Source organism: Sceloporus undulatus, chromosome 6, assembly GCF_019175285.1.
Source record: "Sceloporus undulatus isolate JIND9_A2432 ecotype Alabama chromosome 6, SceUnd_v1.1, whole genome shotgun sequence".
Taxonomy (NCBI): Eukaryota; Metazoa; Chordata; class Lepidosauria; order Squamata; family Phrynosomatidae; genus Sceloporus; species Sceloporus undulatus.
In genome coordinates this window covers 84,867,165-84,892,869 of record NC_056527.1, presented here as the reverse complement: position 1 = coordinate 84,892,869, position 25,705 = coordinate 84,867,165, and the positions used below count along the sequence as shown (strand labels likewise).

The following is a 25,705-nucleotide window of genomic DNA, read 5'->3' as shown; positions in this document are numbered from 1 at the left end:
CTAGACTAGAGGAGACAGTATGGCTATTCAATCAACCTGGCTGACAGACTACCTGCCACTTGGCTCCTCTGCCCCCCTAAACCATCTCTATTCCAGATGGTCATTCCAAAACAACTATACTGTTGCCTGCATTAACTTGTTTTCTGGTTCATTCCTCATCCTTTTTTCTTTTGTATCATGACATCTAAAGCCTATAGAAGGGCAGAAACTGCATTTGTTAAAAAAATGTTTGTATAAAGTTTACAATACTTTATAGATATAAAGAACAAGCTATAACAGTCAGAAAAGAGGGGAAAGGATGATGGTGATGATTTCAGGGTTTTAGGTTCAGGCTCTGTATAGGAAACTGTAAAATTCCAGGGTGAATGGCCAGAAGTACAAGTACAGGCTAGTTCCTGCTTGCTTAATTAGAGTTTTTGCTAAGCCTACCAGTCTCCACCCGTAAAGCATCAGACACAGTCAGGCTCTTTCCCTGACCCACAAGGTCACATTCTTCTCCTGCTGCTACAAAACTGCCAGGTGCCACAAAGTCACAGCTACTACCTCTGTTACTTCTCAGACACTCTCCTGCTCCAAAACTCAAATTGCAAAGTTTTAGCTTTGGGACAGCTGGCAGTACACTTCCATATTCCTTCACCCTCCTGCTAACCACCCAAGCAAAATGGAGGCTGTATCAACAATCACATGGACAAAAGGTACAGAAGCATTTCAGTTTACCATGCAGAAGGGCCTGATATGTGGATTCTGTGGAATGTTATATCCAGGATGGAGTAAGAATTGTGCCATGTCCACATCCCAAATCTTCCAACAACTGACAAGTCTCTCTCCCCCTCATCCAGTGCGGGTCCTGGGGGTTGGGACAGATTGCTCTTGCTAGAGGTCCAGAACTTGAAACCATTTTATTTGGAGTAAATCACTCAGAATCACCCAGCTCATATGGCCAATGGCCATGGGGGCTGGAAGATTCTAGAAGTCGTAGTTTTAAAAAAGGGCTTTCAAGACCTGAATCTGAACTGAATGTTTTTATCAGATGACATGAAATCATGGAACCTTATCTAGACAGGAAGAAACAAAACACAGTTCATTGCCAAGGGCATAAGTATTATGGAAGTACTCATGGCCAGGTTCATCACACATGCTGAGTTTCAGACACTGAGTTTGGGAGCTCAGGTGTGATTTTCTGATAAAATCTGGAGGTGGGGGCACTTTGGATGGTACCTATTTGGTCAGCAGGAGAGCATGGCCATGCCTGTGGCGTGGTGGAGTTATTAATAGTACTGCAAAAGCTAAATGGAGGAATGGCCTGCCCTTTTGCTTCTAGCCATTCACCTGCTGCCCTCCCCATGGAGACCTTGACAAAAAAGTCTAGCTCTGACGTTTTCAGTCAAATTGTGAGGACCAGAGACCTTTCCCATACAGTCAAGCCACAGTTCTGAAACCAGTCCTTTCTCACTTACTTTTTGATGGTGCAAGCATCAGGGCAGGTGGGACATTTCTCACAAGTGTCTCCATAAGAGCCAGGCTGGGTACAGACGCATTTCCCACAGGCACAATACCCACGCCCTTGCCCACTGCAAACCAGTCCATTGCTAGACATGCAGGTGTCAGTCCGGGTGGTACAATTGCAGTAGGTCCCTGTCCAGTCAGGATCACAGTTGCAATCACCACAGTCACATTTCCCATGGCCTGCAAGAATATAGAAAACTGCCTTAGTTTGAGTTAAACTATTCTGCCATCAGATCCATCTAGACCAGTGCTCCCAAAACTGATTGGTAACAATGGTTCTCTCACTTTCAGACCCTCATTAGTGACATGGAAATAATCACCTGAACTGAGCATACATATGCCACCATTCTGCTGGAACACATAGAACGTGTAAGACAGGGTTATGGATTCCAAATTTAGCCTACTGTAATTTAAATATATATATATTTATTCATTATTACATTTTTCTCTGCCTTTCCTTCAAAGACCTCAAGGTTTTTAGTCCTTGTGGCAACAAAAGTATGATTGAAAGTACGCAAGAAATGCTTTCTTGAAACCCCACAACAGGGCTGAATAAGGTTTCCAGAGATCAGGAGACTTTAAAAACAAAAACCCTAATGGGTTAATGTGGGCATTTTGATTTTAAAAATATCATTAAAAGAGGAAAATGGCCCTAAATCCTCTAAATAACAAACAGCAATGTAACAAAACAACAATGTAACAAAACAATAAATAAATAATGTAAGAAATAAGACCAAACATTTCTTGTTACAACAGCAGCAGCAGCAGCAGCAGCAACAACAACAACAACAAACCCAATGTTAACAGTAATGTTATTAATTATATTAAAAACATGTCCCTAGCCGGTCCCATGTATCATCATAACTTTAATATATTGCTTCCAAACTGCTCCATAGTAAACTTGCCTGCTCTTTCCTCTCTTTCAAGACACAATAGGGCTTGGAAAAGTTACCACTTTTGAGTAATAACTCCCGGAATCCAGTGACCATGCTGGCTGGGTGTTTCTGGGAGTTGTTATCTGAAAAACTAACTTTCCCATGCAATTCTGGCTACTACACTGTCTCTGACTGTATCTACACTGCAGAATTAATGCAGCTTGACACCAGTTTTGACTGCTCAGTGCTATGGAATTCTAGGATCTGTACTTTTGTGAGATTGCTAGCCTCTGTCAGAGCACTGGCTCCACAACAAACTACGACTCCATAGGATGGAGGCATGGCAGTTAAAGCAGTGTCAAACTGCATTAATTCTGCAGTGTGGCAACAGGCCCAGAGGCAAGTCCTAGAGATGATAGAGTCAGGAACATCCAGCAGGCATGTAAGCCTGATGCGAAAAAGCCTCACAACCTTTCCCAGCTTTGAATCCCATCCTGACGCTCCCTGGGTTTTTTGTGATGATAACTGGTTAAGTTTTACATCTGCTGCTTTGAACTTCTCAGAAGAAGGGCAAAGATATAGACATGGCAATTAACTAACATTTCTAACTAGTTAAAGACAAGGTTTGTCTATTTTTGGGAAGGCCAAAACCAACAAAGGGTGTACGCTTAATATTTTACCTCTACTGGTGCTAAACACCAAGGCCTGTCTCTGCATTAATTTAAATCCTATTCATCTGGGCACTGACCCTTCTAAGCTACTGATGCAGTTAAGCCATTCGTGTTGGAACATACATGTTGCAGTCAAGAAAAGGGTCATGGGCCTCACACAAAATACCTCCACAAAACTATCTGAGAGGAAATGTTTGCTCCAAGGTGGGTTTTTTGCCTCTATTGTCTTTCTGCCCACCCACTGGACATGGGGCAGCAACCTCCTCTGCAGGGGCGGAATAATAATGAAAGGCTGGTTAATGAGAAGCTCAAGTGAATCACTGCAAGAGAGACTAAACAGCAGCTGCTTGGAATATATCTCTAGTGACGCTGGAAAAAATAGATATATACTCAAGAATAGGTTGTGGGTTGGTCACACGCCTGAGAAATAATTACTCGGATGGAATGAACCTGGGGATTATTTGGCTTAGTCAAATGTTACTGAAGGGGAGGTGTGAGGAGGATGAACAGCAAGAACAGAAATAGTTTGAAGAACCATTAAAAAATATAGATTTTTATATTTGCATCTTGCCATCCACATCAAAACATTACATTTAGGGATTTTTTAACTGGTCTTTCTCCTATATCTTAACCATAGTCTTGATAAACCCCCAAAATGTAATGTAATAGACAGTCTTTTTAAATTGAGTGCCATGCTGCTGGTTCAGGAGGAGCAAGCACACTGAAAATACTGGCAGCCCTGTTCAGAATTCATGTTTTTGACATTTCTTTTAAAATTTGTCCTATTTATATGGTCACCTTAGCACCCTATGTTCTCCAGGCCCCTTACAAAAGCCCTTTCTGCACTTTGAAATGTATGATCTGATCCCATCAGATTTGAAAGAGATCAGCTACATGGTGGCTTCCTTTGCTTGTTGTGTGACATCGTATACATTCAAGAATAAGCAATTGTTTCTGAGAATAGTAATGGATGCCTCCTCCTTCTTTTATCCCCAACAGAGACAAAGCAACAGGAGCCTCTACCTCCTCTCAGTGCCACACTATACATTTAGTGTAGTATGTAGTTACTGTTTAACCCAACCCACAACAGCATCATTTTCCAATTCAGTGGCAGATTTAGGGTCCAACAAGTCGTTTTAGGAAAGATACTAGATCTTCTATCTTTCTGATATCTACTGAATGGGGCTAGCAGAATAATAAAAGCTCAGTGTTTCCCCCACTAAAAGAATCACAATGGCCAAGTTGTGCAATGAATAGCTTGCCTGTTTTATCAATGTTTGATAAACACCATGAACTGCCACATTGCACAATGCTAATTGTATTTTACAGCCTACACAGAAACTCGCATGGAATGGAATGTGCTGTGGTTCTCTATGAAGGGGAAGGCTGAATCCTCTAGCTCAGAGAACCACACAAATGGCTCCTTTTCCCATTATCATCCGGAATCACTCATGGAGGCATCCAGCCCTGTAAAGCTGCACAAACAGCCAAAATTAAACAGTTCATTCCCTCACCATAACATGAACTTGGACCCAAAAGTAAACACACAGACACACACACTGCTGTAAACACTGTTGAATTGGTACTCTCTCACCTTTGCATGAATAGCAAGCATTTAATCTACCCAAAATTATTCTTTTAAAAAAATTAACAGATTCTGTTTCTGCCTGAAGAGTTTTGTACAGGTATTGTGTAAAAAGTTCCAAACTACTATGACAAAGTCCATCTATAGTTAAATGCTTATCATTTATAGACTTAATCTTAGATAGGTATGTTGAACTGTAACTCCCTTGAGCCCTGTGCGATGCAACAATGATGAAGGATAATTGAAGTTATACTTCAACACCATCTGGTTAGCCACATATTTTCAATACATACCTTGATGAGAGGAGAAGGACACCATTGACGGCAAGTGTGGGGCAATTTTCTGCCCCTGGGACCTTTTGGGAGACACACAGAATCCCCAGCATGCCCTGCTCCCCAAAAGTGGACAGATGTCCATTTCTAGTTTTGAAAAATAGTCATTTTAAGGTCATATGGTGGTGGAGGGAATATGTAGCTTTGATTCACCACTCCTTCTCAGGTGAGAAAGAGTTCAGAAAAGCTAGAGGACCCAGAAAAGGGCCTTGGGGGCATACATGTCCTGATGACCATACTTTGCTTGCCCCTGATTTAATGAAGGAAAAAGAGCCCTGTCTGGCCTTTCCCCCACATTTAGGTTCATATATGATTATTGCTCAGGAACATCTATACTGTACTTTGGCTTAACCAGCTGGCTTTGTCCACACTGTATTAACAGAAACTATCTGACTGTCTTATTTATGTGTGCCAAACTCCAAAATACATGTGCTTAAAAGATCTAGAGAGTTTTACATAACATTGCCAAAATTATTCATGGAATTAAAAAATAACTACAAAACAGATTCTTAAAGATAGCAGAATGTTTGATATCATATATCTTATATAGAATATAATACACACACACACACATATACTATTTAGTGTTTAGTATATGATAAAGAACAAGAACTAAAAATCTCCTGATACTCTGTCTTCTGCCACTAATTAAGTCTGAAATATCTCTCTGAATGGCAAGCCAAATTTTTTCAGTGTCTGAGGCTTGAGATACATAGCAGGTTTTGAGAGGAGCAAAACTGATATGAGACAGCCACTGCTTCCTACAGAATGCAGACACGTGCTCCTGTCTCACTGTTGCCTCTGGTCAATTAGGTTTTACAGTGTGTTTACTTTGAATATTACAAAAAACAATAATAATAAAATTTTAAAAAAATCAACAAAACCTACTTGACCAGAAGTGTAAATGGGATGAGTGATAGGTCTTGCCATTATCAAACGGTGATACCTCTTTAGAATTGTTTTTGATTCTTGAATGCTTTCCCAAGCCACCCACCTCTCCCCACCCCATCAGCCAGATTCCACTCACCAGAGCACAGCTCCCCCTTGAAACGGACACAGGAGAAGTCATCACATTCGCAGTACTTGCCGGAGATCTTGCCAAAGTCGCTGCTGTAGCAAACGCATTGACCACAGATACATTCACCCCGCTGGCTACAGAGGGGTTCTCCTGGACGGGGGCTGCAATTGTCCTGCTGTGAGGGACTATACTCCTCTTCAGAACACTCACAGTGGGAGCCCAGCCGCCCCGGGTGGCAGCGGCACATGCCACATTCAAAGGTCCCATTTCCATGAGTACAAGTCTCACTATCATGCTCGGCATATTGCTGGCATACGCAATTGCAGTCAAAGCTCACCAGTACTGTCAGGTTATCCTTGAAGCCCACTGGCTTGATAGTGAAAGACTTCTGCTTTTCTTGGGGACATCCTCGCACCTTGGCCTCAATGCTGAAACTCACCTGGGAAGGGCAACACAAGCAGAACTGTTTATACTCCATCTCAAGGGAACACTCAAAAACTAACCAGATCTGTATTTCTGTTAATCTCTCACTCTCTCTGTGTTTTTGTGTCTTTGTATTTATCTATGTTATTTCTTAACTATAAAATCAATTTCCTTGCTGCATGACATCATATGCAGCTTTATTCCAGCTGCCCCTGTTTTTCTGACATTAATTTTAGTGCTGCGGCATAGACAAACTTTTCACAACTATGGAGCACCAAATTTACATCTGTGGACTGATATTCGGATGGCTGATACTGGGACTTGGGGTATTAGACATGTGTGCATACACACAGCTAACTGGACATGGGATAACACACAACTACCTTATGCTTTTCCACAACTGCATCAAGTTTACTCCAAATGTGAACTAGGATGTAGGAATAAAGGGAGACCGAAACACTGAGCAGTAGCTGAAAAACTTATTTTCTACTCAAGAAAAACATAAAGACCAGGCTCTACAGTAAAAGCTTAGCAAAAATATAATTTCTAAAATTTTAACCCCTAGATTATAGGCATATTTGCTGTGAAGATACGAAGAAATAGCTGTCCTACACCAGCCCTTTGCAACTCACCGTGTCACCAATCTTAAGACCAACACAGGACTTAACTCCTGGAATTACTTCATTATCCAGGCAGGTGGCATTGAATGAGAGGGACAACTCTTCTGGCAGATCCCGCACTTCCAGTTCGATCTTGGAACGGATTTTCTAAAAAGAGGAAAGAATGTCTGAGCCAAGCAGGAGGCAGAGTAAAACCTTCACTAAAAATCCAATATATCTTCCCATTTTGACATTTAGAAGATCCAAACACAATTTTTTCAAACCTCTACTGTTAACTCCAGCCTCCACCTCCCATATCTCTGTCTTTCAAGTCAATCAAAACAGGAGACAAGTCAAAGGGTTACAACTATTAAATAAAGTAAATAAGCTTGGATCAAAAAAGATCCAAATTACTCAGCCATGAAGCTCCTTATGTGGCCTTAGGTAAATCATAGGTTCTTCACTGAACACAACCATAGCTCAGTGGCAAAGCATAAAGGTTGCCCCTGCAAAATGTTGCATTGTAACACTGATGTTGTACTCTAGAAAAAACACTAAAAGGGGCAAAGTAAACAGAAAGCTTTTAATTAAAGAAACAAATGTCCTCCAGAAGCTTGACAGGACTTTACCCATCTGTATGGAGCAGACTAGTGATGCATTTGTGCTCTATGAAATAAATTAAAAACTGCTTCCAAATTGCCTGAAATCTGGAGTTGGTTAGGCTGCTACACTGTTTTCAAATTTATCAGTTCTAATGTCATCTATTTTACACTTGTGTCTATGCCAAGTAGTTGATGGAGATTTGAAGGGTCTGGGCATATCTACTGGAATGCAGGGAATATTACTTAGCTACTAAGGCCTTGTGCATACTGCCCAGGAATCTCCAGGGGCAGCCCTGCAGCTACACCGGTTTCACCCATTACCTGGCCCTCCATTCCTGCTGGCTGTGTCCACAACCAAAGTGGGTTGTTTGTTTCTGAGGTCTGAATGAAGTGTCCATCAATGGTCACATGCTGGGCCCCTTGTTCTGACCTCAAAATGAGTGACCCTATGGAGGTGGTGGATGAACCAGGCAGCTCAGTGGGATGCCCATGAAGAGAGATGGTGCAGAAATGGACAGCTCCAGCTCTTCCTGGAAGATCTGGAGCAACAGATAATTTTTTAAAATTCATCTTAATCTTGTTATGCCCCAGTTCTGGCATGGGACATGCCAGATGTCATCCAGACTGCCCACACCAGAGCCAGAGTTTGGGCTGTCAGAACAGGCCCTTTTGGCCCATCCATACAAGGCTAATCGAGATACTAAGATTAATCTATGTACTTCATCCAGAAGCACAGGCAGTGGTTTCCCCCCAAAAAATACTTGCTTTGCTATGGAGCTCTTGGTGGTTGCCTAGTTTGCTTCTATGGTTGAATCAGCCATGCTGATAACACAGTGAATCTTCTGCATTACACTGTTGGTATACTCACCCCATAAGAATCCAAAATAATCTGCAGAATATTGCTGGAGTCACTTGTCAAAGTCCCTACCGTAGTGCCTGGGAGCAACTCACTATAGTTCTGAAACAAAAATGGTAGATGGTTGTAGTAAGCAGAGAAGCAAAAGCTAAGGAAAACTAAACGAGAATGCTTGCCATCTATAGATGAAATACTTGTACCAAATAAAACAGATCTTCAAAGAATGTCAATTTAATAATTTTCTGCAAGGAACAGCAGAAAACAGGAAGTACTTAAGCATTTGAAAAGACAGGCAGACTTCAGGTTTATGAGATGTTTTTTTAATTAAAATCTCAAAATTCACTTATCAAAGCATGTTAGAAGAGAATAAATTACAGAATTCTGAATCAAAAAATTGTTCTGAGTACCACAAATGAATGGAGCTCACAATACCTCCACACAAGAAATCCACTTCTGGGGTAACCAAAGATCCCCCCCCCCCTTGAGCAGTTTTATGAAGTGAGGTCAACTCTGTGAGAGGTTGTCATTGTTAAACAATAGGGACTCTGAATGTTTGCTAACCTAGTGCACGTCACTAAAGAGGCTTGTCCTTAGAACCTACAAAAACCTTTTATTCACTCAATTTTATCCTTATTCTTTCATGCTGATGTCTCCCATGGTCACAGTCCAATAATCTCAGAGCAAACAGAAAATCTGTAAGTCCACTTACCTGGTAAAGTCCTACAATGCCATGAGTCACGGCAAAAATCAAGTTAATGTTTTTCTGGGAGAGTTTATCTGTCAGCAGACCAAGGGATGGGTAATCCTTGGGAAAGAGCAAGAAAGATAAATTATGTCACTTATGCCTCTCACTGGGGAAACAACAAAACCTGGGAATTATAGGGATGGGGAGAAAGGGGCATATGTTGGTTGACTCAATAAATGGTGGAGCCCATTTGTTAGAGTTACACCTTGAATACTATTTTATTTTATATCATGTCTTTCAAAGCAGCTTACAAGACTAAAACAAGATAACATTAACAAAACTTGATGATAAAAAGGTTAAAACACAATTAAATAAATTCACATTCATATTAAAATGTCATTACTTAAAGATAAGAATACTTCATGCACACACGCGGGCACACACGCACACACACGCACACACCATAAAAAGACTCATCACTACTGCTTAATCATCAAATGCCTGTCTAAATAAAAAATGTCTTTGCTTTCTGGTGAAAGGAGAAAAAGCCAGTCTAACCTCCTGGGGGAGGGGATTCTACAGCCTAGGAGCAGCCATGGAAAAGGAAAGCTCTCTCCTTTGTCCTCTCCAGACAGGCCTATGATAGTGTTGGGACCAAAAGAAAGCCCTCCCTTGAGGAATCTAAGACTTCCATAGAGAAATAGGTGCATATAGAGAAATAGGTCTTGCAGATAGTCTCTTTAGTGGAAAGAAGGGAGAGGAAGTATCATGCTCTGTTTCATACACTGCAGGTGCATCAGCAGGTTCATGCATGGGGATAGCCAGTTGGGGCCCCTTCCGCTGTGTCAGGAGGTGTGACACCCAGTTGGGACCCCTTCCACTGCATTAGAGGAATGAGTGTACCCATTGTGGTTTTGTCACTCAGAGAGGGAGCTGAGGTGGTGGAGGGCTAAGAGCACCACTTGTGGCTTCGTTGCTGGCCCAGCTCTCTCCCCAGGCGGTGAGGGTAGTGGAGGGGTGAGTGTGCCCCCTGTGGCTTTGTTGCCGGCCTGGCTCTCTCCTGAGGGATTGGGGGAGCCAAGGTGGCAGCAGTGGTGATGGAGGGTGGCAGGTGAGCACGGCAGTGGGAGGAGAGGAGAAGAGAGAGGAGGGTGGGAGGGGTAAAGTAGGCCACTGCTACTTCACCCATCTTGGCAGCCGCTTGCACCAAGTGTCACCAAGCCTGGTGCTGCCATTGATACTCAGCAATTATATCATCTTTGGGGACCTCCTAAAAATCCATAAACAGTCACAGAGAGTGCTGTGTCTGCACCTCCAGCTACACAAATTGAGCAGGCTGGTTCTTTACTGTCATCACTGCTTGCCACTGCCCAGTAAATAGCCATGTTGGGAGTGGGCTCACTGGGCTGCACCAGCCAAAAAGTGGGTTGAGAGATGGTGGAAGACAGGTGTTGTAGTTTTTTGTGATGGAACTTGAAAGAAAGCTTTTCTAATCAGGATAAGTATTAAAGCAATAGGATCCCCGCCCTATATTAAATCTAGGAATTTACCATCTGTGAAATCTTGTAGGTTTTCAAGTGGGGAAAAAAACTGTTAGGTAAAATGATAGTATAAAACCTTTCCTCCTGCTTAAGTCTTATTGGGATAATCTGGATTCATCCTAAATGTTAGATATTATTCTAGTGTTACATTCATGAGGCCTATTTTTTAGAAGCTAAAAAAAACCCTATATAATACTACACATTTTATGCTAATTGTGCAAATATACCATCTAATATGGTAGAATAATCCTTATAATGCTTTCAGTCTTAGCCCCGTTAGTTACAAAACAAAATTCTTACCAGTCTGGTTGAAGCTTCATAGACGTTGTTGCTGTCCAAGTGGCAATCCCCATCATTGGGTGTCACAATCCCTGCCAGTCTCCCATCTAGAGCAATGTGTGTTTTAGCATCTGTAGTGAAGACCAGTAAGTGGGAGGCATCTGGTCTCCAGCCAATCTTCTCCTGTTGCAAAACAAGAATGAAAGCATAGTTTCCATGATCCACACAGAAAAGCAGGGTCTAGAAAAAAGTAAGCAGTGGCACAGATTTAACATCAATTGACATAAAATAGTTATCACTTCTAACTTTACTGTCAGGTTGGTAGATAATTTTTTAATGCAAGGCGGGTCCAATATATTTTGGGTGCCTCTAGAAAATCCAATGGCTACTACATCTATCTATATTCTACCTATGACATACATGAACCACTTGGAAGTTCTTCTTAACCCATCTATTGACCCATGAGGATTGAGCAGGGCTCTTACTCCACAGACAGTAGCTTGGATGATGGCATCAAATCCTCCTTCAGGTGCATCACGATTCCTTGACACACTCTGCTTCTTCACCTCCTCATTGAAACGCTGTACTTCATCTGTAAGTGCCAGGACATGTTTATAGCCAAACATTGGCAGGCAGTAATCATCAGGTGGTTTCAAGCTATAAAGCAACATAATGAATTTAGGACAAGGAAAGCGAACTGGATGCCTGAGGGCATAACTGAAATTACCATAGTTACTAATATTAAGGGCCACCCTCTTCCCCTAACAGCACACAACAGTTGCTTGTTTCTGAGCTGACACAGACAAAAAACCAAACAGCCGGCTGGTACCCTCCCCTCCTTAAAAAAGTATTAAATCCAATGCAATATTTAAAAAAACAGAACAACAAACAACAAACAAACAAACATACAAGTTAAACATCTCCAGTCAATACATATATACCATATATATTTGTGTTTAAGTCGATCCCATGTATAAATCGAGGGCAGGTTTTGGGGCTAAAATTATGGATTTTGATATGACCCATGGATAAGTCGAGAATAACATTATGTAACAAATAATGTAAAGGAAGAAGCAAATAATGCCAAAGAACACCACTATTTGCTCACTCAGGTATTTACAAGGCCAGAAATGGAGCAGCAGCAGAGTAGAAAGAGTCAGTGCTTTCTGTAGGTCCTTTAGGGATGGAGTAAGCTCTTGCATTTTGCCACTCGATTGAGAGAAGAGGATAATGCTTCCTTTTCTGATAAGAGTTAAAGTGCAATACTTGATTGACTCGTGGATAAGTCGACACGGGGGTCAATTTTTTTTTACTAAAACTTCTATACTTTTATACGAGTATATATAGCATATACTGGAGCTCAGCAAAAGTGAGGTTAGAAAAATTAGAATTTTGAACTACAGCTCCAAATAAAAGAAAACGCATATAGAAACACAGAATCATAGAGTTGGAAGTGACCACAAGGGCCATTCAGTCCAGCCCCCTGTCATGCAGGAACTCACAATCAAAGCACCCCTGAAGATGGCTATCTAGCCTCTGTTTAAAGACCTCCAAGGAAGGACACTCCACCACACTCTGAGGAAGTGTGTTTCACAGTTGACTTCCTGCTTACTGTCAGGAAGTTCCTCCTAATGTTGAGGTGAAATATCTTTTTCTGTAGCTTGCATCAATTGTTCTGTATTCTAGTCTCTGGAGCAGCAGAAAACAAGCTTGCTCCATCCTCAATGGGACAACCCTTCAAATAATTAAACAGGGCTATCATATCACCTCTTAACCGTCTCTTCGTCAGGCTAAACATTCCCAGCTCCCTAGTTCTTTCCTCATAGAGCATGGTTTCCAGGCCCTTCACCATTTTGGTGGCCCTCCTTTGGACACGCTCCAGCTTGTCAACATCCCTTTTGAATTGTGGTGCCCAGAACTGGACACAGTATTCCAGATGAGGCCTGACCAAGGCAGAATAGTGTGGCACTATTACTTCTCTTGATCTAGACACTATACTTTTATTGATGCAGCCTAAAATTGCATTGGCCTTTTTAGCTGCTGTATCACACTGTTGACTCATGTTCAACTTGTGATCTACTAGGACTCCTAGATCCCTTTCACATGTAGTCTCCTTAGGCCAGGTGTCCCCCATTCTATATCTATGCATTTCATTTTTTTCTACCTAAGTGCAGCATCATACATTTCTCCTGGTTGAAGTTCATTTTGTTAGTTTTGGCCCAGCTTTCTAATCTATTAAGGTCATTTTGAATTTTGATCCTGTATTCTGTGGTATTAGCAACTTCTCTCAACTTGGTGTCATCTGCAAATTTGATAAGCATGCCCTCTATTCTTTCATCCAAGTCATTGATAAAGATGTTGAATAGCACTGGGCCCGGGACAGAACCCTGTGGCACCACTCTGGTCACTTCTCTCCAAGATGAAGAGGAGCCATTGCTGAGCACCCTTTGGGTTTGGCTGGTCAACCAATTAAAAATCCACCTAAGAATTGTATTATCTAGCCCACATTTTGGGCTATATATATATGCCAGGAGAAAAGTTCAAGTTAATTTAATCTTCTTGTATGAAAACATCATGGTGTAAGAATTCTACTCTGGTTTATTCTTATGCCAAGGCCTATAGCCAGAAATGTAATGGCAACAGAGGGATGAGAATAAACCAGGAGTGATATTATACAGTCAGAATATAAAGTCAATCCTAGTGTAAAATAGCCAAAGCTGAAATACTGTACTACTAGGACTTTCTAAATGTCTGCCCTTTTTAGTTTTGTGAGAAAGAAATAGTGCATTGGAGAAGGATAAAATATGCCTGGAGGAGTATTAATATTCATCCTTTTCACCCGTGATTGATACTCTTTCCCCCATTTCAGTTTCTTTGTTTTCACTACTCAGGGTTTTTATTTTCCTTCCTGGAGCAATCTCAAGCATGGTTCATGCAGGAAATGTGAGATCATGTATCATCCCATTGGATTTGGCTGCATGATGACATTATTAAGGACAAAGTCAACTGAGACTGAAGATAATGCTGGTTCTAAGCAATCAAATCACAAATTGATCACAAGCTGCAGAGTTAAACCCTGTTGCCTCTTGTAATTTATATAAAGCAAGGATGGTCAAAGTACGGATCACAGACCACATGCAGCCCTTGGGAACCCCAAAAGTGGTTTGTGGGACCTCCCAGAAGCCCCTCACCACCACCCCAATTTACAGTTTTGGATTGATTTGGGGATTATTTTTTATGCCTCCAAACTGTCCAACAGTTTGTTCCTCTAAACCCTCCCATGTCCCCAAAACAGGAAAAAATAAATAAATACAAAAATGGAAAAATGGTAGCCAGACATGACATCGGACCCTATCGCATGGAGTTAAAACCCTGGCTTACCTCTCCTGAATTCAGTGCTAATTCAGGAGGCAGCTGGGTGCTATCGCATAGAAATCGCCACCAAAACCGCTACCCGAGTCCATCCCATTTTTAGAAGTTGGAAAAGGTAAGCCTGGGTTTAAACCCCATGCGATAGGGTCCATCATGTCACTTTGGGCACAGTGAAGCATGCTGCTGTGGCTGATCAAGTACACACAGGAAGAAAAAATGACCCTTGCTGTGTTTGCAGTTGCACACCTCTGATTTCAAGTGCTTTCACCCTACTCTTCATTTGAAAAAGATCATGGAGGCGCTTACATTAAATCAGTATCACACTCTCCTCTGACTTTTGACACTGTCAGAAATCTTTGAAAAAGGGACTCCTATATGTTTTGAAGGATTTATTCCTATGTAAATATAAGCTGCCTAACTGGTGCACAAGTAATGTAATTAAATAAAAGGATAACCTTGAGGGAAAATCCCTATTGTCCGCTACACAATTTTCACAAATCCTGACAGTCTTTCAGTATTTGTACAGTTCTCCTACAGAAATTATATTTTTGCCATTTGTTTATGTAACAATTATTTCCAATTATTTGTTTACATTAAATTATACTGCACAGACACACAGACTGTTTTAAAATGCAGTTTTGTGAGGGCAGTTTAGCCGTACACTGTGTGACTGCCTGAAGAACTACTTGGAAATGTTCATTGTGCCATTACAAAACCACAAAAAGGGAGGTAGCCTGTGGAAAACTGTGAAGACCTTGGAGAAAGCAATGATTTCACACAAAGCGAGTGCCCTGAGGAGCTGTCCCCATATAGCTGAATTAACAACAAAACAAAACACAGCAATGCTGAAAGGTGTACAGATGGTGAACAAAGTCCATGAAGTTGACAGATAAGGTTTTGATGTGAAATTGTTCTGTCTCATTCACAGAGTTTTAGGAAAGAAAGAGGGGGAATGAGTCTTCCATTTGTAATTCATGTCTGTTTTACCACTGGTTTTTCCTCTTGTTTTACTGGGGGGGAAACCTTTAATGTCTGAAACACAGTAACTGATGGTGCCTAGTGTTTTCTAACTGGCTGTACTAGGAGCCCTCCATCAGAAAGGCACTCTTACAGCAGTCTCTCTGGCCAGCCACATTTATTTCAACAGTGAAATATTCCCTCCATAGCAGTTAAAAGGTACACTTTCTCTTGTCTTCAGTAACATTAAACATGAATAAGGTTCAACAGGTTTCTTTTTAAGTAGCTAATTGAGGGCAGAATCCTGTTAAGGCACTATTCTAGCATACAAATAGTTATGCTAGGAGTTGCACTTTCTGAGACTTGTGTAAGGCTGGTCCCTAGTGTAGTTATTCCATTGCAAGCAGACATGCAACCCTCTCTCACACTTTTGACCTACTAGGTGGAGAGCTGATCAACCATTACACAATGCGAGAGCTCAAGTTGCACAGCTATAGGATACAGTTTAACCACACTATCATGTTTATGCCACACTAAAATGTATGGGATCTTGGAATAAGAATTCTGGTTCACTGGGTTACCTGAACATCATTAACAGCACTCAGTATTAGTGCTGCTGCATTGTTTAACATACGATAGGAAAAAAAATTCACCAGATACAAAAATGTTACTGAAAATATCCACTTTCCACCTCTTATGACATACTGAAACATGAAGGGTACCTTACCTGCAACATCTCCAGATGTGCAAGGCCTGCAGCATGTTTGGGAGAAATAAAATACACAGAATACTGTGTCTACATTTTAAATAAGCAGGCAGGCAAAGTTGTAGAAACAATTTAAAAATATATGGGCCGAGACAGACTGCCCAAAAACAGCAGTCTGCAGGTGACTGTTTTAACTCCAGAGGGACATTGCAGCTGACAAACAGCATGATATTCCTCTGGAGAAAAAAGAACCCAGTTCTTCCAGGTTCTTTTTGCAGTGTTCGGGTTACATCGCGAGTGCACCACTGGCACACTTGTGATGTAAGCAACACAGCGATGTGCGGATGCTGCGCATCCCTTATCTCAAGATGGCAGCAGCCATGTGGATGGAAGGCCGCCATCAGGCCGCCACCATTACACACTAGGGTTCCGGACCGTGCGGTTGCTGTGTGTTCTGCCACACTCCTTTTGGCTCATCTGTCTTGGGCCATATATCAACACGTCTTTCACCAATGGGGAATATGCATACAAAAATACAAACCTTTTCAATGAAAAAGAACCACATACCTAAAGTCCCTTTTGAGATATATGATGACTCCTTATTTAATATGAAGCAAGGATAGGGTGAAAATGAAGGTAGGATTCAGAAAAAGAAACAGCTGAGAGATTTTAATAACTAATGCTTATGAAGACAGAATGCTTGTGAGAGGAGGGACAGCACATGTCCACCACAATCATTGGCTCTTTAAATTTAGTTTAGAAAGGCCCACAGTATCCATACTGCCTCAAAGGGGGGGGGGGGGGACGACAAGAATATGAATTTGACAACTCTCTATATTCTAGAAGATATGTTTTTACAAATAGACACACAGCAATTAACTATGCTTCAGTAGATAACTTACTCATAGCATGGATTTTCTATGGCTTCTGGAGGTGAAATGTACATGTAAGGGGACAGAGGCTTGTCCACAAAGGCTCCAAAGCCAATCCTTAGGTTGCTGGTCACTTTACGCATTCTCAAGGCTAGGTTGGTACCTAGATTTTGGATGGTACGGAGATCATCCTTCATGGAATTGGACAGATCCATCAGATAGTAGATGTCTACAGGGTAATCTTCCACCTGACGCACTTTCACTGTGAAGGTTTGGGAATCGTCTGAAATGTTAAAAGCATTGACAAAGTGAAGAGATAAAGTTATGTCTGAGAAATTCTCGATCACCTTCCTTCTTTCCAAATGCTTGACCAGCCATGCCTGCCCACCTAGCAATGGTCTACACACATACAAAAATGTACAATCTTCTTTCTCATGGGAATTTCTGACCACTGATGGTTAATACCAGAGATGATACTGGGATTCATGCTTTAGAGCTTATAATTGGTTGCAATCTCCCATTCCTACAGTAACTCGTAAATGTTAACAGTTGGTATGCACTTGCATTCTTTTTAGCAGCTTGCCAAATTATTTATTACTTTCTGCTGCTTTTCACTGTCTTTGAATTTTTTTTAAAAAGGGTTTAAATGGTGTAAAAGCTTTTTAAAAAATTCAAAATGCCCCTCAAAGGAAAACAACTCCCCCATACTTTGATAAACAAGTAGTTTTTAACAATACTGATTAGACCAGGGATTTCTAACATGGGGTTGATAGAGATGGAGTAGTGGTATCAAGGTGGGATCTGTGAAAGGGGAAATCCCCCCCCCTTCTATTTCTCTTCCTGTTGCTTTCAATTTTTCCACTCAGGATGAATTGTGACGTTAACCCTTAAAAAAAAACACTTCATTTTCCTTCCAGTTACTTTGATTTTTTCATTCATAGTAAATTGTAAGGTTAAACATAAGGTCTTTCCAAATGTTCATGCACTTTTTTTCTTTCCAGACTGGAAAAAATCCAATTTCCAACACCATAAAATAAATTGTATGCAATTTTTTGAGTTTATATGTATTTTTCTGGAAAGCAATTCCATAGCTTTCATTAGATTTTCAGTGGGGTCTATAATTTTAAAAAGTTAAGTACATTTCACACACACACACACACACACACACACACAAACCCACACAAAACAGTCATTGCATTATTTTTCAAAAGGAATGCCTTTATGCCCTCTGTTTCCAAAAAATAATATGTTGTGGAGCAGTGGTTAAATGTCTGTACTGCAGCCACAAGGTTGTGAGTTCGATCCCAGGGGCTTCAAGGTTTACTCAGCCTTCCATCCTTTTGATGGGGGCAATTAGCTTACAGATTGTAAGCCACTTCTTAGGGAGTGCTTAGTTCATTGATAAGCAGTGTAGAAATGTACTTGCTATTGCTATTGTGATAACACTGGAAATAACAACCTCTGATCCACTTTGAATTTAGCTGTATTCCTGAAATGTGGTGAGTAAAAAGTTTTCAAAATATACAGTGGATATACTGCTAAAAAATAGGTATGAGGAGCCTCAACTTGTTTCAGACTATTTTTCCCTACAGCCCCAAATGATCTATTTTTCACTGAAGCAGTCTTCCAGACTCTCCGGAGATTACTGCATGTGGCTTTAAAACCACTATTAGACCAAGAAAAGGATGGCAGGGTTAATAGGAGTTAGGAAGAGCATGATGGCAGAAGCAGCCCCAGTCATGCAACTGTGAAGATGTCTGATAATGGCTGCTCTGAAGCTGATATATTTCCATTTTTTTTAAAAAAACGACATAAAGCTGTAAGAACATGTCTCGTATGGTAATGTCCTTAGGCTCAGGCTGTTTACCCAGCCCTTCTACTGGAGAACCATGTTTTAATTGGACATATTGGCCTGTTACAGACTGCCAAAATAAAGCTGCTTTGAGTCTCTTTGGAGGTATGCTGTTTAAATGATGCATGCATCCTAAGAATCCGGAAGCTGCACCAAAGCTGCACTCCAGTGCTTAGGAATGGAGTGTGGCTTTGACGCGACCTCCGGACTCTTAGGGCCCATGCATCATTTAAATAGCGTACCTTTGAAGACCCGAAGCAGCTTTATTTTGGCAGTCTGTAACAGGCCATTGGGAAGTGAACCCAGGGCATCTGCAGAAAAAGAACATTTGGTGAGCTGATATCTCTCCTTACCATCTTTGTATGGAAGGAAGTATCAAGATGCAAAGAACCCAAGGTCCGTAAAAGCAGAAAAAGATTCAGGAGATAGCATGCCAGTGAGCTAAATAATCAAATCATATCTTGCTTTACCTGGCCGCAAGATGAGCTCGATCTTCTGTGGAGCCATTTGGGTAATTCCACTCCCTGAGCCTTTACTGCTCAGGGGTCTATTCTCTAGGATGTGGGTGCTGCTGACTGGATATTCAATAAAATCATTTGTACAGCCATTTTGAAGAAGATTGTCCTTCAGATCACAGCGAGAGAATCCTTGTGGCAGGCCCTGTTAGATGGAGAAATAAACGTGAAAACCAGCAATAAGATGAAAAGTTTTCCAAGGGAAGGTCAACAATGCAGTTACCTTGGTCCTTGTGCTAATATGAAGCCAATACTGTAATTACTTTCTAAATTGAGAGGCGTCACAGGGCTCTCTACCTTCCCAGAAAACACATCTCTACAGCAATTCTGCTCCTAATGCCAAATTAAGGAGCTTCTTTGTTAGAGGTACGCTGTACAAGAAATGATTGCTCCCTGCACTTAAAAAGTAAGTGAAATGACTGGACACTGTTACTGTATTTTAAAAAATCATTAACCCCTATTATTAAAAAGATAGACTCTGAAACAGATATATTTTCAATTGGCTTTGAAAGAAGTCAAGAAATGTTATTCTAGTTTAATGATAAAGAATACCCAAAGGCCCTTTCACACCACACAGTTATAGTACTACAGTTCCACTTTAACCCTCATGGCTGCATTCCATGGAATCCTGGGTTTTATAATAGGATGAGGCACCAGAACTCTCTGGCTGAACATCCTAAGTACCTCCTTGAAATACCTATGACAGTCCAAGTGGAACCATAATGTTATAACTGCAGTGTGAAAGGGCTCTACAACTGGCATCTTTCAAGGCCAGCCAAAAGCATCATCATCATCATCATCATCATCATCATCATCATCAGCATCAGCATCATCATCATCATCAGCAGCAGCAAGCAATTAATACTTGTGTCTTCATTTTTCAAGCATGGCTTCCCATATTTACACTGTTTCTGCCAGTAGTTAAAGTGGAACCGCAGCACTATAGCACTATAAAACTGTTTAGTATGAAAGGGCCCCTGGTTTATCACAGAACAGGTTCAGAGCTTGGTGAAGAACAAATAAATCTCTAAGAATCATGGTCCCTGCAGCAGGGCCTCGTTGGCAATACATAAAACCAGGCACAGGAAGGAGTAGTTTATTCAGAAGCCACTCCCTGAGATACTGAGGACCCAAACTGTGTAGTGCTTTAAAGTCTGAATCAGTCTGGAACTTCTGTTTAGGCCAAGAATCAGGTTAACATGAATCTGGGGAGATTATCGCACAAAGCTTTGCTCCTGATACAGTCACAGCTTTTTTAAACACCCAAAACAGCAACAATTCTTTTCACATTACCACACAATTGCAAATTGATAACAGGTTGGTGATGTATCTTATCACACTACCATTCCATTTACTCATCAGCTATGCGAGATTAAGTAAGCAGTCTAGCCTTCACTGGGAGCGGAGTGTGTGCAGTGAAACTAGTTTAAACCCCTTTCTCCTGCCAAAGATAAAAGATTGCCGCCTCATGAGTAAGAGGTCTTGCCTTCATTGGGAATGGGTGTGTGCACAGTGAAACCTGTTCAAATCCCCTTCTCTCTGAATTACAGTAGAATGACCTATCAAATCACACACTTCAATAACATCATGACTGACAGCTTATTCACAGGATTTTCCCATTCATTAAAAGCAGCAGCAGATGCAAAAATTGACTACAGAATAGTTACTGCCTATCCTGCTTCTATTCCACTATTTAAGAACAGTGTGATAAACCCCTGGGTTAATTTTCACTAGCCACAAACAAATTAGGTTGGTGAAGAAGGGGGGAGAACCAAAAAAGGAGTAAGAGTGATCATGCAGCATGGTGGGAACGCTAGGCGAGGAAGACAGAAGGAAACAGGGTTACTTGTTAATTATAGGCATTTGGAATGTAAAAGTAGTAAACAGAGCAGAATCAAACATTGTAGGAAATTTTTTTGCCTAGGATAAAGAAATGAATCAGAGAGCAACTGATTTAATTTTGTTCATCGTAAACTCGTTGTTCAAGCAACCCAAGAGGTGACTGTATACGTGGACATCACCTGATAGCCAATACAGAAATCAAATAGACTTCATATTGGGAAGCAGAAGAAGGAGAAGCTTCATTCTTTCTGTTAAAACCAGTAGAATATCAAAGAGTAAAGTTAAACCAACCGTCATGCCAAAATACAATTTGAAGAACATCTCCACAGAATTTAAAGATACTATAATGTAAAGAATAGATTTGCACTATTAACCCAACTGATTAGCAGCCAGAAGGACTCTAGGCTGAAACCAGGGATGTTGTCAGGAGGAATGCAAAAAGGCACTAACTGCAGCCAAAAAGAAAGGTAAGGCCCTATACAGACTAGCACTTTGTGCAGGCCTGTGGACGGAGTTAGGGCGCAGCGTCTGCATGCTGGATGCCCTAACCCTCTCCCTAGGGCACCATTCTGACACGTGCCGGTCTACACAGTGTGCACCATCATGACGCCCCTTCGGTGCTGCATCCACATGATGCAGCACCGAAGGGGCATCATAAAGTCATGCTGCCGCAGCTATGGTGACCCTTGGAGGGTGCAAAAAGGAGCTGCTTTTTGCGCTCTACAGAGGCCGGATTGGGGCTGCAGCATGAGATTGCTGCGGCCCCATTACAGCCAGTAAAGAGGTGGCTGCAGACAGCCCCTTGGGGTGGTCTGTATAGTCCCTAAATTTCTTCTGTCATCCACTGAAACTCTTAAAGCAGTTAAAGACAGACAAGAAGCAAAAGTAAACAGTTACAGAAATAGATACAGAACCCTGAATGCAACTGTACAACAACTTGTGTGCAGGGACAAGGAGAACTATTATAATAAGTGCAGAGGATTAGAAGGTGACAACAAAAAGGAAGAACAAGGAAACTCTTCCACAAGATCTGAGAAATCAAAGGGAGACATAAATCAAGAGTAGGGATATTGCAAACAATCAGGGGAACACATTACATGACCAAGTAGAAATAAAAAGATGATGGAAACAATACTCTGAAGAAGTATATAAAGAGAGGAAAAAAGATAGATTAATTAAAGAGAGAACTATAGTGGGCCCTCTCCTTACACAGGGGGATCCGTTATGGATCCCCCCACATAAGGAAAAATCCGCCTATTCTCAAGCCCCATAGGAAATAATGGGGTGTGTGCATGTGGCAGTGCGGTGCATGGGCATTGTTGTTCTCCCCACATGGCTTCCACATAATCTGGAAGCTGTGTAAAATGTGTTTGCACATGGCGGGGGCCATGGTTTGTATATGATGACAAACCTCCAGATTTAGTGAAGGAGAAGCTGCACTTAGAACACTTGGGACAAATAAATAATCATGGACAAATGGCTTATCAACAGAGCTGCTCCAAGCTACAGAGATAGAATCTATAGTTCTACTCAGGTCACTAGTTTAGTAGATGATGAGAATGCTGTGAATGTCATTTATTTGGCTTTCAACACAGCATTTTTATAAAGTCCTCCAGAATATTTTGATTAGCAAATTGTTTAAGTGTGAATCAGGGCCACTCTACACAGTTCTATTACCTCCTCAGATTAACACCAAATTGAGCTGAAGGTATTCTTGGGAGAAAAATGTTGGACTCATAGCTTTATTTGTCAAGAAGGCAGGCCTGAGACAGGAAGACATGCGTAAAACCAAATTTGTTCCAAAGGCAGGGCCACCCTTCCCCTCTTTCTTTGGAACAGCCACTGTTGTGCTGTTCTTCCTTTCTGAGTAACAGGGCTGATAAGAGAACTGACTTCCCCCTAATAATTCCTTCCTGAAGCTGCTTGTATCTGGTTGGCTCTCTTCAGGCTGGCCATGTGAAAAGGCACTACCTTCCTATTCTCAACTATCTAGGCAGGATTGTACCAAGATATTTCACTGCCTGAAGCGAAGCAGCAAATGTACCAAGTGTGCATACTAATGCCTAAAACCAAGCAAGTTATTTTCATGCACAAGGCAAAAAAATCCCACAAACACACTTCTTCTCCTTCTCTCTGACAGTAAAAAAAGTAACATTAACCCACTGAATACTCAAAACTTGAGATGGCTGCCTCATTGTCTGACTATTGGTAGAGTCAGCCCTGTATCTTGGGCTTTAAAAGTAAAGGGCAGGGACTCAAGGAAATGTGAACCATTTCCTTTTATATTAGTGTAAATACATCTATACAATACCTATATCCCGTTGAAAACATTTCACATTAATTATCTTGTTGCAAGCCTTACCACTAGTAGTATTACTTCCTAACCAGTAATATTTTTCCTTAGTTAGTCCCTAAATAGAAACTCTTGAGTAAGAGCCCTCTTAGCCTGCATCTGCACTGCAGAAATAATCTAGTTTGACCACACTTAACTGCTATGGCTTAACGCTATGGAATCCTGGAAACTGCAGTTTGTTGTGACACCAGAGCTTTCTGACAAAGAAGGCTAAATGTCTCACAAAACTACAAATCCTAGAATTTCATAGCATTGAGCTATGGCAGTTAAATTGGTGTGAAACTTGATTATTTCTGCCGTGTGGGTGCAGCTTTAGAGTCTGTCACTATATCAGAACCTGACAATGGAGTGTCTAACTCTGAGAGTCGGTTTACACTGGATCGGTTTCAGTTGGTGAGTAAAACAGATATGGACAAACTGCTAGGATGAGCAAGGAGGACAACCTGTCCCCTCAATCCTTGTCTTTCTTGGCTGGTTGTCCAAGGAAATACAATTAGATCTCAGCTATAATGTATTATTTAATGCAATTCTCAGGGAGTGATGTTTTAGATCTTGTTTAAAAGAAATGGTACAACCCAGTGGCATCACTAGAGGGTGCAGTGGTCTTGCCCACACTGGGTGACACCCCAAATGAGGGGTGACACCTGGCTGGGTCCTCTTCCTGTTGCGGGAGGAGGCATGAGCACACCGGCCCTGCTTCCCTGCAGTGGTGGTGGTTCATCACAAGATCTGTTTCCCTGTGGCAGTTCCTCATGAGAACTGGGAATTGGGTAGATTCCATTAGGGATAGCTGCTTCTCAAAAAAGGAGCTGTTATATGGTATACTACAACATACCAAGGAGCCCTGGTGGTGCAGTGGTCAAATGCTGGTACCACAGCCACAATGTTGTAAGTTCGATCCTAGAGGAGGGCTCCAAGGGTCACTCAACCTTCCATCCTTTCTTAAGTGGGTAAAATGGTTATCCAGCTTGTTGGGGGCAATTAGTTTACATATTGTAAACTGCTTAGAGTGCTGAGTTCATTGATAAGTGGTATAGAAATATAGATATTATTGCTATACAAGGTGCCCTTCTAGCCTTAATGCTGTTTAACATCTGTATGACACCACTAGGTGAGATCATCTGGAGGCATGGGGCAGGGTGGTATCAGTATGCTGATGACACCAAAATACACTTTTCCATGCCTTCAAAAATAAGACCATCTGCATGAATGCCTGAAGGAGGTAACGGGTTGGATGGGGAAAAACAAACTGAATCAGACAAGTCTGAGTTGCTTGTTGTTAAGCATCCTAACCTGAGGTGAAAGGAGTATCAACCAGGCCTGGATAGGGTTATACTCCTCCTGAAATTAGTATGCAAAGGGATCTTACAGCACCTTTGAGACTGGAGCCTACTTCCTCAGATGCTCAAAGTTAGATCACCCTCAATAATGGTGTCCACAGCTTGCGGGTGCTTCTGGATCCGTTATGGCAAATAACAGCCCAGATAGATATGAGAATGGCTAGGAGTGGTAACTATCAGCTTCAGTTGATATCCCACCTTGCACCCTTTCCTAGAGTGTTGCACATTGGGCTACCTCTGTATCAAGTCCAGAAACTTCAAATGGTGTAAAACATGGCAGCAAAATTTAAAGGGAAACAGGCAAATGCCACATCCTGTTTCTGCCAAAACACAGATGTTTGAGGAGCAATGTCACCCCCTTTTAGGGTTCAGTTGGTGCCACTGTGTGTGGGAAAGAGGCAGAATTAGCATATGTTTTCAAAGCAGTAGCCATGATAGTCTCTTGCAGCATAAAAAGCAGGAAGGGTGAGAGGGAGAAGGAATGTAGCAGCACCTTTAAGACTAACTTGTTTTTATTTTACCACTTCTTCAAATGCAGTACTAAGTGATATCCAGGCCTCTGCAAACAGAATTTGCAGAAGTTATTTGCAAAACCTGTTGCTTAATTTGAGTCACTTAACTACAACAGCAAATTATTAATATTCACAGCATCCCTGCAGGAACTCACTAAGCCTTCTGACATCATTGGCACCAAAACCTAAATGCAACTAGACAGAGCATGAAACCAAGTGCACTCAGTTGGTCCTGACTCAGCTGTCTTCTAAAATAATAGCTTTTCGCAAGCAACATGAGAGGGTAGTGAAACTGGGTACACACAACCAATGCTTTCCCCATTTCTCTCCTGCCCTGTCTCCCTTTTCAGGGGGGCAAGGTCTTGGGTAGAGGAAGGGACTATTGATAAATCTCCACAATGGAGATTTGGGG

At 41.5% G+C, this 25,705-nt stretch overlaps 1 protein-coding gene across 2 annotated transcripts in view; it reads right to left on the bottom strand.

Moving 5' to 3' along the window:
* The window catches only part of ITGB3 (integrin subunit beta 3), a 58,396-nt gene that overhangs the window by 14,542 nt on the left and 18,149 nt on the right, over positions 1-25,705 (bottom strand). For both annotated transcript variants that reach the window (XM_042475540.1, XM_042475539.1), the window contains 9 exons: positions 19,202-19,391; positions 16,910-17,162; positions 11,458-11,629; positions 10,994-11,155; positions 9,177-9,272; positions 8,480-8,569; positions 7,043-7,177; positions 5,997-6,426; positions 1,458-1,686 (listed from right to left, as the gene is read on the bottom strand). In XM_042475540.1, the coding sequence (XP_042331474.1) occupies positions 1,458-1,686; positions 5,997-6,426; positions 7,043-7,177; positions 8,480-8,569; positions 9,177-9,272; positions 10,994-11,155; positions 11,458-11,629; positions 16,910-17,162; positions 19,202-19,238 (1,604 nt within the window). In that variant the 5' untranslated portion in view covers positions 19,239-19,391. The remainder of the gene's footprint in view (positions 1-1,457; positions 1,687-5,996; positions 6,427-7,042; positions 7,178-8,479; positions 8,570-9,176; positions 9,273-10,993; positions 11,156-11,457; positions 11,630-16,909; positions 17,163-19,201; positions 19,392-25,705) is intronic.